Source organism: Myodes glareolus, chromosome 15 (genome assembly GCF_982192425.1).
Source record: "Myodes glareolus chromosome 15, mMyoGla1.1, whole genome shotgun sequence".
Lineage (NCBI taxonomy): Eukaryota > Metazoa > Chordata > Mammalia > Rodentia > Cricetidae > Myodes > Myodes glareolus.
The window spans coordinates 23,076,009-23,089,949 of NC_142040.1; the positions used below are offsets into that span (position 1 = coordinate 23,076,009).

A 13,941-nucleotide genomic window follows, 5' to 3' on the forward strand; every position below is an offset into this window, starting at 1 on the left:
CTGGTACCTAGTCTAGTGACATGGTACTGAGTCACTTACAGGCCTTGATCTTGATAATAACCACTTGACAATAGAGTCTAAAATGTGGGTGCAGGTTCATCTTGTGGATGGGAACATAGGTTTTCTCCCATAATTCTCTAATTTTCTTTAAAAAGAAAAACATTTAAATTTGGGTGACTTGCTATTTTAACAGTCTGTTAGGAACCCAGAAACCCAAATGACCTTTGATGAATGCAAACCCTTGCTTCTCAAAGCATTCCAGACATGAACCTGTCGGTCTAAGCCACTGGTTCTCCTCGAATGACCCTTTCACAGAGGTTGCATATTAGATACCCTGCATATCAGCTATTTACATTATAATTCATAACACTATCAAAATTAGTTAGGAAGTAACAATGAAAATAATTTTATGGTTGGGGGTCACCACAACATGAGGAACTATAGGGTTAAAGGGTCAAAGCATTAGGAAGGTTGAGAACCTCGGGTCTAAGCAATGAACATGGACCTCAAAGAGATCTGCCATAGGACTCTGTGTTCTATGATTTAGAATTTATCCAAATAATAACCTGAATCCAATATGCACATTCAAGAATACACATTAGAATAACAATTATCCTACGTAATTTAACCTTTTTTAGAATCCATTTAGAGGGAAAATTTACCATAAAATGTCAAGTATGAGGGGCTATAACAAATTGTTATCTGTGCTTAAAACAAGGAAGTCACTTCATCTAAAATACATTTCCTGGTCATTCCATTTTCAGCCATGTTCTATATTTTCCCTGCAATTGTAAGAGAAATAACTTTTATTTGCTTTGGCTTCTTTTTTTTGAGACAGGGTTTCTTTGTGTAATAGGAATTCACTCTAGACCAGATTGACCTTGAATTTACAGAGATCCACCTCTGCCTCCCAAGTGCTGGGATTAATGGTGTGCACCATCACCATCCAGTGAGAAATAACTTTTAAGGATTGCAGACAAAATACCAATATAATGAATTAAATTTGGGGTTGGGGATACAGCTCAGGATTAGGAGTGCTTGTCAAGCAACATGCAAAGCCTTAGAATTTATCCCTAATAAAGAGAGAGAAGGGATAGGGAGAGGAGAGAAAGAGGCAGGTAACTCTAAATATGGGCTGGAGATGTACCTTAGTGGTTGAACATTTGCCTAGTATATGTGAGGGCCTAAGTAGGATCCCTACACTACAAGCCAACAAAAATCTTAAACTTCCTAAGAGAATAGAGTCAGGCTGGGGCTGGGAAGGTTTGGTGGACAAACATCAGGACCAGAGTCTGGATCCCCAGAACCTGAACTCCCAACAGGTACAGCATGCTTGAATCCTAGCACTGGAGAGGAAGAGAGGAGGGATTCCTGGGGCAAGCTGTTGACTGAGGTCAGCAAGTCACCTAGTTAGACTAATCAAAATGGGTGAGTTCTGAGTTCGGCAAGAGCCTCAAGAAAGTGGAGTAACTGAGATCTTGACATACATGTGCCCCTTATACACCTGCAAACATGCACACATACATGCATGGATACCATACACATAGCCATAAAAACGAAAAAAAAAGAAAAGGAGGATCAAGTTTCTAAGGAGCTTTGAACACTTGATGTGCCAAGAACAAGCTATGGCACCTTCTGTAACAGACTGCCACACGTTCTGAAGTGGCTCTTGAGATACATCTGTACTACAAGAAGGAACCTTTCAGCTTGGTGTCTGCAGTTTCCCCTTTTGGTGGGAAAGCTCAAACATAAAGGAGACAGGACAATGTAGCGATCTCCCACTGTCCATCAGTCAGTTTCCATAGTTACACACTCACGGCCACATCATCTACCCGCCCCGGTGATCCTAAAAGAAAATAGCATTCAATCTGTAAATCTTACAATTTCTCTGAAAGAACAAGATTAGCTTTTAATATGAGATTGATATTTACTATGATTTTGTCTCCCTAACCTTACTCCTACCATGTTTAAATAAGACTATGTTCCTCTATTGGGTCTATTTTCCTCCCAAGGTAACAGTGATATTTATTTTCTGATTCCCCTTAAATCAGTCATGAAAGAATTCTTAAAACCACTTACATACAAAAAGGTTATCCTGTTAGCCTTTTGTTGTTGTTTTTAAAACACCAAATAGAAAAATATTCCTGCCTGACCTTTTAATATCATTTTAACTACATTGCCCTAAGTCTTCAGGACCACAAGTTCAAAGAATATTTGTTTCATGAAACTTTTTTAACAATCACATTTTATTAGCATATATTAATTATATATACCAAGGCAGTGGTTCTCAACCTGTGCATCTTGATCCCTTTGGAGGGTCAAACTACATTTTCATAGGGTCGCATATAATATATCTTGCATACAAGACTTACATTACGCTTCATAACAGTAGCAAAACTACAGTTACAAAGTAGCAATGAGATAATTTTATGGTTGGGGGTCACCACAACATGAAGAACTGTATTAAAGGGTCGCAGCATTAGAAGGGTTGAGACCCACTGGGCTGAGGGGTTTCATCACAACATTCTTATAAAATTATATAATGTATTTTGATTCTATTCATCCCTACTACCTTCTTTTGCTCCCCCCGCATTGACCTCCTCCCTCTTGTCAACCAGCCCTACTTCTATTTCCATGTCTGTTTTTGGTCTGTGACCCTATGAGTCTAGAGTTACTTCTAGGAGCAGGGTGAGTGGCTGGTTAAGTTGATGAGTGATGGACCGGTAGTTACCTCCCAGCAACCGCTAACTACCTATTCATCCTCAGGGAGGAGTTGATTTTGAGTATTTCACTCCTTCAGGAGACCTGCAGGACCAGTAAGCAGTGATGGTGATAACAAGGATGCAGGATGCACTTTTACTTTTATAGTCATTGAAACTAATAAAGTCATAAACGACCTCCATGAAGGAATAACAGCGGAAGCTTTGGAAACCCCAAACAGAGGCCTCTCGGCCTTAACCTGGAAACCAAACACATTCTTTCTCAAAGGGCTTCAGCTCCCTGAATGATTGTTAATAGGCTCCAAACACTTAGGACACCTCCGCCCCAAATCCTTACAGCAACCGTAGGAAGGAAACAGGTAAAGGAGAAGACACACCAAAGTTGCATTTAGCGCAAAGTGAAAAGCATTTAGCTCCCAGGTGGTTGGTTACCTTATAACGTGTCTGTTCCACGTCATAGATCTTCTTCTCTGATACCATTTTCGGGGCAAAGAACTTGGCTAGCTTCGCAAGGTAGACTCCGTTCCGGAGCCCTTCTTCCAGTTCAGTGGTTGGTGGCAATTCTTCAACTAAGCAGACTTCCATCCATCTGAAAAGACCATAAAACACTGAAGTGATTCCAGGCAGGTAACATTCTGGAAAAGAGACACACAATGCTTCCCTGTGTGCTGGCCACACTGTGGGAGAAAACAGGCCTCAAGGATCTTTCTGGAAGAGTGGACTTTCTGGGCAGAACAAGAATTCAGGACAGGAGGGGAACAAGAGGGTGTAGCTGAGAGGCACAGAGCTCACTAGAGGGCCAGAGCTTGTCGAGTTCACCTTTGTCTGAACCTCTGCTAATTCCAGTCAGTGTTGGAGGAGTGGGGGAAGGCCAAACCATTTTGTAAGGGTGGAATTAGTCCTGCTGGCATGGACTGCTGGCATGTCATGAAACCTGACTTCGGGCTTATGAGTTGGGTAATTCCCGTAGGAGCTGTGCCTTAGGGAGGGGACAGTTCAGAGTACCACACTCAGTGCAGCTGACTCAATGCAGAGTGGCCACCAAGGAAGTCAGGACCATGGGAAATTCAGCAAGTGGCTCAGGTTGCTTAAATAATACGCAGGGATACATCAAACATACCCACATTTTGGAGGAAGATATAGTTCCCACTGCCCTCGAAAAACATTTCTTTTAAATAGATCAGATTAAATCTCAGGGCACAGTGCCGGTACTTCAGAAAGCAAAGCACCAAGGTCGTTGCTGGCCTAAGGACACACAGTGGGCCAGAGGCCAGGGTAGCTCATGCTTCACATTGTGTATCGGAACTCCCAATTATGAAGAAAATGCTCCTTCTTTCCACTCCTGAGTCACACCTGCCAAGACTCACCGGTCTCTGCAGAAGAGTCCCTGACTCCACCTCCCCCCCATCACCACTGATCCACACCTACTACAGCTGTTGGTGTGAGCCCTGGACCTCCACAGGCCTGGAGTTCCTAGAGTCTATGGGCACAGCAACCTCAGGTTCCTTCAACATGTGGCAGATATGGAGCACTGTGCTGTGATCCTAACACCTGACCTGCCCCAAACTGCAAATGCTGGAAACAGCCGTTCTTCCTGTCGCTCTGAACGGCAGCTTTGAGAAACTTGACAGACTCCTAAGAAGTAAGGAGTAATTCCTGGCTGGTTATTAGACACATAGAAAATAGAATATATGAGAAAATACAAATAAAAATCTTTATTTCAAGAGCAAAATTTCTAAGGCTGATTCCTGCAGCATTTCAAAATATGCATATACATGTATATATGTATACTCACACATAAATATGTAAGATAAATTAGCACATGTGTATATAATAATACACACAATAATTGATGATACAATGCATTATCAAGGAAAAATAAGAGAACCATGTAGGGAAGCATAAAGGGCAGCATGGGGTTATCCCTGGAGTGACCAGGGTAAACTTAAAGATGGGATAAAGACCTGATTTGGCCTACATTGGCAGGCAAGGAGAAAGTGTGCAGCTGGGCTCCGGATAAACCCTAACCATAAAAGTTACCTGGCTGACTCATGGGGATAGCTCTGGGCCCTTGAGGCCCACCGGGAGAAAAGGAAAATGAGGATATATATATATACATATAGATATATCTATATATCTATATCTATATCTCACGTTGGGTTCTGGAGGACCTCAAGCATGAGACGTGATGACATCTGTTGCCATAGGAAGCAGGGAACTCCTGGCAGCTCTACAGAAGAGGCGTGACATGTTGACAGCGGTAATTATAACCAATTAATCTGTATAATAGATGCCTCGGAGACACTGCCGAGGGACTGGGTGAGATGGAGGGAGCTGGGAAGGGAAGAAAGGCAGGAAGCAGTTCAAGGAAAGCATGACACAGCTGGGGAGAGCTTCGGAAAGGGGTCAAAGAGGAAGTTCTACTTTATCAGCCAGGGACCGGGCACGGCAGGCTCTGTAGTCTCCAACATCAGGTGGGCCTCCTCTCTCCTCTGCGAACGGGAGGGGGACAGACCTAAATGATAAAGGCCTCTCCGTCCGGGTATCTCGGGGGCCCTGTGAAGCTGAAGAGCAGGAAAAATTGAAAGCATATGAGAATGACTTTGCTTTCTACATCTCGTACACACGGTGAACGGGAGATAGTTGTTATATGAACCTTGCTTCATAAACCTGAACCAATATAATGGCCTCAGAAAGAGAAAGGAATGAAAAGAAAGTGCCGAGTTTAAAGGGAAAAAAGGGCTACATTCAGAGCTACTGCACAAGACCAAGCATGTCCATCAAGCTAGCTTCCTGGCTCGGAAACAAAAACCTGGTATAAGCAGCATCTGAAGAGGAAGGACCCTGTGATGAATGTCTGTAATCCCAGCTCTTTTGGAGGCTGAGACAGAAGGATAGGGAGGAGTTCAAGGCCAGCCTAAGCTACCTACTAAGATCTTGTTTCCAGAATAGAGAGGGGTAGGGTATACAACAAAAATAAAGAAAAGGTTTAATCTGGCTCAATTTTGGAGATATCAGTCCACGACTGGGCAGAGCTGGGGGGGGGGGTGAGGGTAGACCTTTTGTACGGTACCAGATAGCAACATCAGAGCGTGTATGATGAAATGAATGCTCAGCTCAAGGACAGGAAACACAACAGAGAGACCAAGGGGCTCCTGTTCCACCATGCCAATCCCCTGCTCCTCCCCACACACAGCAAAGCTTTTCCAAATACAGGTGCAGAGCATGTCCCAATGCACCCATTCTGGAAACTGAGCCTTTCATGCATGGGCCTCTCTGGGATACTCTGCATCAAACGTCAGCACCGAGTTTCTAACTTAGATAAACTAATTAGGGCATGAAGTCATTTCACAGCAAAGTACAATCTGTTTCCAGCCAATTATGTGTCCAAATAATTACCCTGAAAAGTATTGTTTTTCATATAGCAATATATAAGTGCTTTGTAACAACTCAGTAACTGGGGTGCAGAGGGGGTACAATATATTGACAACTGGTAGGTGGAATGCAGGGAGATATGTTGACAGTTTTGAGCAAGGGGAAGAATTCTAAAATAAAACCAACACTAAGTATAATATTTTAGAGTTGAGCTTGCTTAAAAAGGGAGATAATTGCACTTGTTTTGTCTGTTATTATATGCATGTAGTTGCCTTAAAATACTTATGATATAAAAAACTTAGGTTAGCTACAGCCTTTCAAAATCTAAACATGACAGGCTGGGGATGTTGTTCATTTGGTAGCGTGCCTACCTCTGATGGGAATGGAACCCTGGGTTTGATCTGCAGCTCTGGGGTAGGGTGGCTAATGCCTATAATTACAGCATTTGGGAGGTGAAGGCAAAAGGATCAGAAGTTCAAAGTCGTCCTTGGCTACATAGAGAATTTAGTGTAAGCGTGGGATCCATCAGAATCTGCTCTACAATGACAAGAGAGTGGCTGGAGGGGAGGGATGGAGAGAGCGCATGCTAATATTCATAGCATTAGAGGCGGGGCTAATTTATCTATTTCTTTACAGTCCTTCTATGCCTGGTGACCTGTTTACACAACCAACATACATTTGTTTATTGATAATGTCTTTCTGATTTGTCAAGCATCACATTACCCTACAGAACCTTTTAAGAGTTGTTTTGAATCCTGGATTTCATGCTTCAAAGGGAATACCACCCAGACTTCATGTCCTGCCTGGAAAGAGGAGCTGCGGGCTGGCTACCCATGGCAGATGAGTTTTGACATTTTTTTCTTGAATCCTGATAATGTTCTGAGAAAACTTAGCTTTTCTGAAGCTCCTTAGACCCCAAGGACACATAGCTGGAACATGAAGCAACTTGATAAAGTGGCCAAGGGCTTCTGCTAGTGTGTCTCCTACTTTGAACTTCCCTGAACTCACCAACAGCAGAATGTATCCTACAGTCCAGGCCCACAGCTTATTAACATGTGTTAACAAGACATTCTCAGCTTCGTCCATGGCAGAAGTCATGAATGTCATGCCTTGGAAACATGGTGTGCTATGCTTCCAGTATAAGGTCAGAATGCTACATCATTGTTGGAGGGAACAGGTTCCTGGAGGTCCATCGACTTGCTCAGTCTCCATCTGCCACACTTGGTAACAGGCATGGTGAATGGCCCAGGCTACCTCTTGAGGAAGCAAAAGCGACAAGATAGAGGCTGGCTATTGTGAGGCGGAGAGACTCTCTAAAGGAGCGCTCTGTAGGAACTGCCACAAACCTACATAGAATCTCAGAGTTCCTCTGCAGGATGCAGCTTGGAAACAGCCACCGGTCAGGGCACCGTCAATTCACATGAGACCCTTCAACTGGGACAAGCGGCAGGGCTTTGCCAACAGAATCACTAGTTAGATTGGGTACCTGAGAGTGATCCAAACGTATTAAAATACTTCATGAAGAAGTAGGAACTGGGACATGAACATTTCTAAAGAACGCAGGCCACCTTGGGATGGACATCCTAGAGATCTGTCTCTTTAAAGTGTGTAGATGAGAACTTCATGCACAGATACAGTATTGTTCAACCCAAAGGCTAGGGGACAGCTATTCAGAGTCCAGGGTCTATATCCCAGCCCACTGTGAAAGGCCTGTTAAGGCCAAAAGACAAAACAAAGAAACAAACAAACCAAAAACACCACTACCATTTTGTCTTGCAAGAGACAAAAACAAAGAAACAAAACAAACAAAAAGCAACCTACAAAAATCCAGGGGCAAAGAGTCTATCTTTCTGCACTGGCTGTGCCTTGGACAGTACATGGAAGAGGCTGAGACATTTGCTGTGGTTTCTACTCAGGAAATCGGAGACCTATAAATCTTGGCCTGTCTCATGCAGCAGTGGGCGAAATAAACATCCCTAAGGTAGGACTGCTGGACAAGAACAGAAAATGAATTTTTTTTTCCTGCAAAACCCCTACTTCATGAAATACCTTTTTCTATGAACTTTCAAGAGTCTCAAGTCTACTTCTCTCCCTATTGTTTAGGAAAAGAAAAAGCAGCACGTGGAACATTTTCTTCAGAAAGAACACAAAAAGCTCTCTTCTTTGCTCTTATATGTAAAATAATTGGTCACTCTTTACCTTTTGTGCCCACAGGAAGCAAAAACATCAAAAATATAAAATTATGGTCCCATGGAAAACCTTCTTATTAGCTGCTGGCCAGTGTACAGTTGCCGCCACAATCCTGTCAGCATTATTAGCTCAGAGGAATGTGGGCGTAAGAAAACAACTGAACTCGGGGCACCTACGGGTCACCTTCCTACTCTCTTAAAAACTTGCTCAGTTCATTATAAGAAAGCGACATAAATCCAGTTATTTTCTTTAAAACATAGGTATACAAATACCATGAAAAGAACCCACAGGGCTGTTGTGGTGGGGCATGCTGCAAACCCAGTTCCCTCAAGCCCAAGGCAGGAAGATCTCAAGTTTGAGGACAACCAGGTCTGCATAGAGAACTCATATTCAAGGTAAAAAAAAAAGAATAAATATACAACTCTAGTGTCTATGAGGAATAGACTAGGCTTTTGGGAAATGATTTAGCAGAATTTGTTGAGTTTGACAAACCTTTCCCAACACTGTTCCATGGAACACTGGCTTAGTTAGATGCTAACAGAGACAGTGGTAGACATGCAGGTATAAAGGGTATGAAGATAAGGTCTCAGAGGCACATGAAGAGTGATATTGGACACCGAATAAAGGCGGCCTTCATTACCAACTGGCAAAGCACTAGGCTGACCTCACTCTGGTATTTTGTGTAAGGCAGCATTTCTGTGTTATGACCTTGAATGTTCAGTTGAGGAGAAGGTTAAGTATTGACACAGCCTGAGTCCTCATTTAGAGTAGGGACAAAAGGAGAAGAAATGAAAAATAAAGTGGATGAAAGGATTGCTAATCCAATTCTAAACTAAAGAGAACGCGCAAACTTGAAAAGACCGTAGCCAGTCCATAGTTGCAAAAGATGTCAGGGTGTTCTGGAAGGAACACTAGCGGTGTGCTTAGACACGGACAATGACCACTGTATAAAAGATGACCGGCACATCGACTGAGCAGCATACAGTACCAACAGAAGTGTTACCAGCTTGAGACAAAGGAGACAGAGACAGGACAAGAATGAAAGAAAAGCCGTCACTTCCTGTGAGGGGACAGTCAGAGTTTCTGACTGTGAACAGACTTGATATGAGGCTTGGACTCCTCTCCCATGAAGGCTCAGGGATGAGGCTGTCTCTCTCTCATTTCAGCTGCCACCCAGGGCCTTGAACAGGTGCTGCTGCGCCAGCCACTGGAAGACAGAGCATTAGGTAGAGGGCTGTTCTCACTCAAGCCTTAGACTTAACGTAACCCACCCTGTGAGGTTTGTGACTTCCTCTGGATCTGTGACCTCTGTCTTCTTTTTCCTTTGTGGAAAGGAAAGGGAATGCTGTCTTCCACCTGTCTTGTAAAGGCATTTTTGAGACAGATAACTCATTGGGTTTTATAACTTTAATGGGGTTATAACTTACTGGGCTTATAAGTTTATAAAGAGAATTTTTTTTTTTGCCTCAAGATGAATCATACCTAAAGTTTCACCTTCCCTTGATTCAGATGGTACTGAGGTGAGGTTTGAGATTTAGCTGATTTTTACAATGGTTTGAGACTTAGGTGAACTAGACATGGTGGCTCACCCCAAACATTCCACAACTCAGCAGGCTGAAACCTAGAAGAATGTTGAGTTCAGGGCCAGCCTGGGCTATCTAAGTGAGTTCCTGTTCCAAAGACAAACAAGCTTGGAGGGTCGGATGTGAGTCAATGCATTTATTCTTAAAGATTTATTTATTTTTATTTTATGAGTGTTTTGCCGGTACGTATGTGCATCACTCATGTGTCTGTTGTCCGTGGAGGCCAGAGAGGGCACTGGAGCCCCTGGAACTGGATTTATGAATTGTTGTGAGCTGTTGTGTGGGTGCTGGGAACTGAACTGGGTCCTCTGAGAGAATATTAAGTACTCTGCACCCCTGAGCCAGGTTTCAGTCACATGGTTAATGCATTTTGACTGTTGCAAAGAATACAGTTCTTGAGGGTGTCTATGAGTATCTCTTCCAAATCATATGTTGAAGTCTTAATGTCTGGTATCTCAAAGTGTGACTATATTTGGAGATAGAGTCTTTAAAGAGATAAATTAAAATGAGGCCTTGTTTGGGTCCTAATCCAATCTGTCTGATGTCTGATAAGAAGGGGGATTCAGGACGATCACGCAGAGAGAAGGAGAGAGTCCTCAGAAGAAACCAACTGCACGGGCAGTACACCACGGTCTTGGATCTCCAGCCCTGTTTTAATCACAAAATCCATGCATGTTTCACTACACCTTCTGCATGTAGCTCAAAGGTCATTTCTAGTGTGCACTTCTAGTGCGCCTGGATTTTAATTGTGACTAAGACATGAGGATGAGTGGGGGGGGGCTTCTCCATTTGTGGCATTACACCAGCGCTTGAAGAGTTTTAGGCCTTGGAGTGTTCCACATTTTTGATTAAGGGTTCTGGATTATTTGCTGGACTTTGTCACTCAGAGTGTGACTCTGTGAGGACCTTGTTTGTCTTGAGAGGCACACGACACAAACTCCAGAGTAAGCTACATTAGATTAGACCCACGCTCTGCCACTTATGAGTATGTGTCCCCTGGCTAACACCCCAGTCTCAGTCCCTCACCTGCAACATGGGGATAACAATGGGGTTGATGTGAGTTTATTGGCTCCAGTTCCCAGCGCATGGGGGTGCCACCAGTGGCAGCTATCCCAGCTTGTCAAACCCTAGGACCTTCCTCTGCCCAGCTGCCAGCCCTGCCAGACAGACTCCAGGTAGCAATTAGGCTAGCAAATGACTTAGTCAAACCGCTGCTTTACCACAGCCTGCCCATCCCCAGCGAATCCACTCCTCCCTACGTATTCAATTGCCTATACAAATTATAGACTTCACCAGCAATTAGTAGGGCAATGTAAATATTTGTATATGTTTGTGACAGCCGGGCTTTCTCTCGAATGAGCCAATTGCAGTAAGGTAATGCCAATTGCAGACAATTGCCATCCACAGTTACTTAGCAAACTGGCTAACGCTTAACAGGTAGTTGGCACTTACAGGGCACATTCTTATACCAGCTCAAGAAGCAGAGAGAGGCTTCCAGAGCCCAGTAAGCAGTGGGGCCATGATTTAAATTCAGGCTGTCACCTCTGCAGGACACATCTCCGCCATACCCCACTCGGTTCTGACAAATCATTGAAGATTAATGTGGCTTAAGTTCACTCCCTAGGAATAACCAGCGATTAAGCAGAAACTCACAGTGAAGCCCTGTCTAAATGATTCACATCTAAATGTCACTCTGCTAAAGCAAGGTGTTCCTGAGATTTAATACAACGTTAAATTGAACACCCTTTTGGTGACTAGCGGAGGCTTTGAGAACAGCAGTTCTCAACCTATGTGTCACAACCCCTTTGAGGGTCAAACATGCCTTTCGCAGGGATCACATATCAGACACCCTGCCTATATCAGATTTGCATTATAATTCATAACAGCAGCAAAATCACAGTTATAAAGTAGCAACAACAATAATTTTATAGATGGGGAATCATCCCACCATGAGGAACTGTATTAAAGGGTTGCAGAACTAGAGAGATTGAGAACCATTGCTCTAGACCTCTCTGTGGGGTACTATAAATATGCACTGAAGTTTAGGTGCCTGAAAAGCTGCCTTCAGACATGGTTCTTCGGTTCTGTCATGCTCTCTTTGGTTCGCAACAATCTCCCCTGGCCCCATCACCCCCTTTCAGAATTTGGGTACAATACAGCTACATCCCAGAGCTGTCATGAAAATGGAGAGAGATACCACATATGGAATCAGCATGCAACAGGTGCTTAAGAGACAGTCATTCCCCAGAAATACACAGGAAGAAGGACGCTGAGTTTATCTAAAAGCGTGATGCCCCAAAGGACCTCCCCACACTGTCCTCCATGGCGCAACCTGACCACAGGTCCTTCAAAATCTATGAGCTAAAGAGTTCTGGGGGGAGACTGTCGGGACATGGGATGCCCCGCAGGAAAACACACCATCTACAGGGCTTCAGAATCTAAGCTCCAAAGTCTGAGTGTGTCCTGGGGCTTCCCTAACACTTGCTACAAGAGAGACTGAAGCACCTGGTGCATTTGGAGTGCAAACCTCTTCCCATACTGTAAAATAACCATAACTGGGTGCAGAGGAAAAGTAACGAGGAAAGGCAAAAGCACAGTGGTAGCTTCCTGGCACGTGGACTGCACAAATACGGTGTAAATAGGACGCGATGAAGCTAATTCTCCCTCCTGCGTTTGTGTGGGCTGTGCATGTCATCTAACCAAACATGGTCTCCCTGCTTGCACTCTTTTGAACATCTCTACACAGGAAAAGGACAGGGACATGCAACATGGGTCCTAAGATTATCAACTAATTTGCCTGAATTCCTCCCCACTCTTGAGTCCCCTTGACAGTCAACTATCTGCTTCCCAACTAAATCTTCAGCATGGGCTTGTTACTAAGTCATGGTCATTCTGAAAAGTCAAAAAAAAAAAAAAAAGCCACAGCGAAAGCCAGGTCACATTTCATCAGGGAAGAAAGTTAACAGGCAGGAGGTCCATCCAGACCTCTCTTCTCTTCCCCCCTTCAACCACAGGTGCTTTCGTTCACAGTTAACCCTCTCTTGGAGGTGGAGAAGGAAACAAGAGGCGTGAACAGACTCCTCCGGAGTCTAAGGGACACAGAGACAGTCGCTCTGGGCAGGTGGGCTGAACTGCTCAGCTGTGAGCAATGATTTTAATGTCATCCTCTAGCTACATCCTGCGTCCTTTCCCTAGCCCTTACTGATTTTCCCCACCCCCACCACCAGCTGTACTAAGGAAGTGACAAACGGGGACTCACTAGATGCCATCAATCATTGTCACCAAGAGGAGAATGAAAAGAACCCAACATATGTTCCTTCCAATGCCGCCCACGCTCCTCTCCCACCGCCCTCCCCCTCTCTACAAGCAGTCAGCCACTTTTTAGTTCCCCTTCCGTGGAAACATAGGAAGAACAGAGAGCGTCCAACTATGGATTTTTTTTTTCTTTTTCCACATTTGTTCACGTGGATAAGTTCATAGTCCATAAAAGTAGGGCTGCCCACCCGGCAGCGCCAGTAACCGAGCAGGAACACTAAGGATGAAGCCAGTGATTTTCTGGCACCAGGTGGGATGGCTGAAGAGAAAGGGGACACAATGCAGGTGGCAGATGGCACTCTCTACAGCGTGTTCTGGAGATGGAGAAGAGGGGTTCCCTGTTGCTCTGCTGACCACCGTGACACTTGATAGATCAATTCCTATGGCAACCGCTCTGAGCACAATGCACTAAAAATAAACCCAGGATGTTTTAAATGGAAGATAGATGCTTGTGATTGTCTCTGGGAATGTTGCAAGAAGCAGAATGTGGCCACTGGCATCACAGGCCAGAGACAGATTTCTCTTTCACTCTGTAATTCCCTACTGGGCATCTAATCTGATTAAATAATAGGAGAAAATCTCTATCAATATGGGGCAGCTTTGAGAACCTACTGTCCGCAGGTATTAATCACAAACGCATTTAAAAACAAGTAGCTTTCAAGTTCAATGGCAGGGACTGCCCTGCATGGTGAAATGTTACACACCTTTACAACTTGTAACAGGAAAATGAAGACCAGATGATGTGTAAAAGTGAAAAC

The 13,941-nt window shown here is 44.0% G+C and overlaps 1 protein-coding gene across 1 annotated transcript in view; it reads right to left on the reverse strand.

The window, feature by feature from the left end:
- Positions 1–13,941, reverse strand: part of Iqgap2 (IQ motif containing GTPase activating protein 2) — a 279,192-nt gene that overhangs the window by 141,261 nt on the left and 123,990 nt on the right. The window contains exon 3 of the mRNA XM_048455961.3: positions 3,153–3,309. Within this exon, the coding sequence (XP_048311918.3) occupies positions 3,153–3,309 (157 nt within the window). The remainder of the gene's footprint in view (positions 1–3,152; positions 3,310–13,941) is intronic.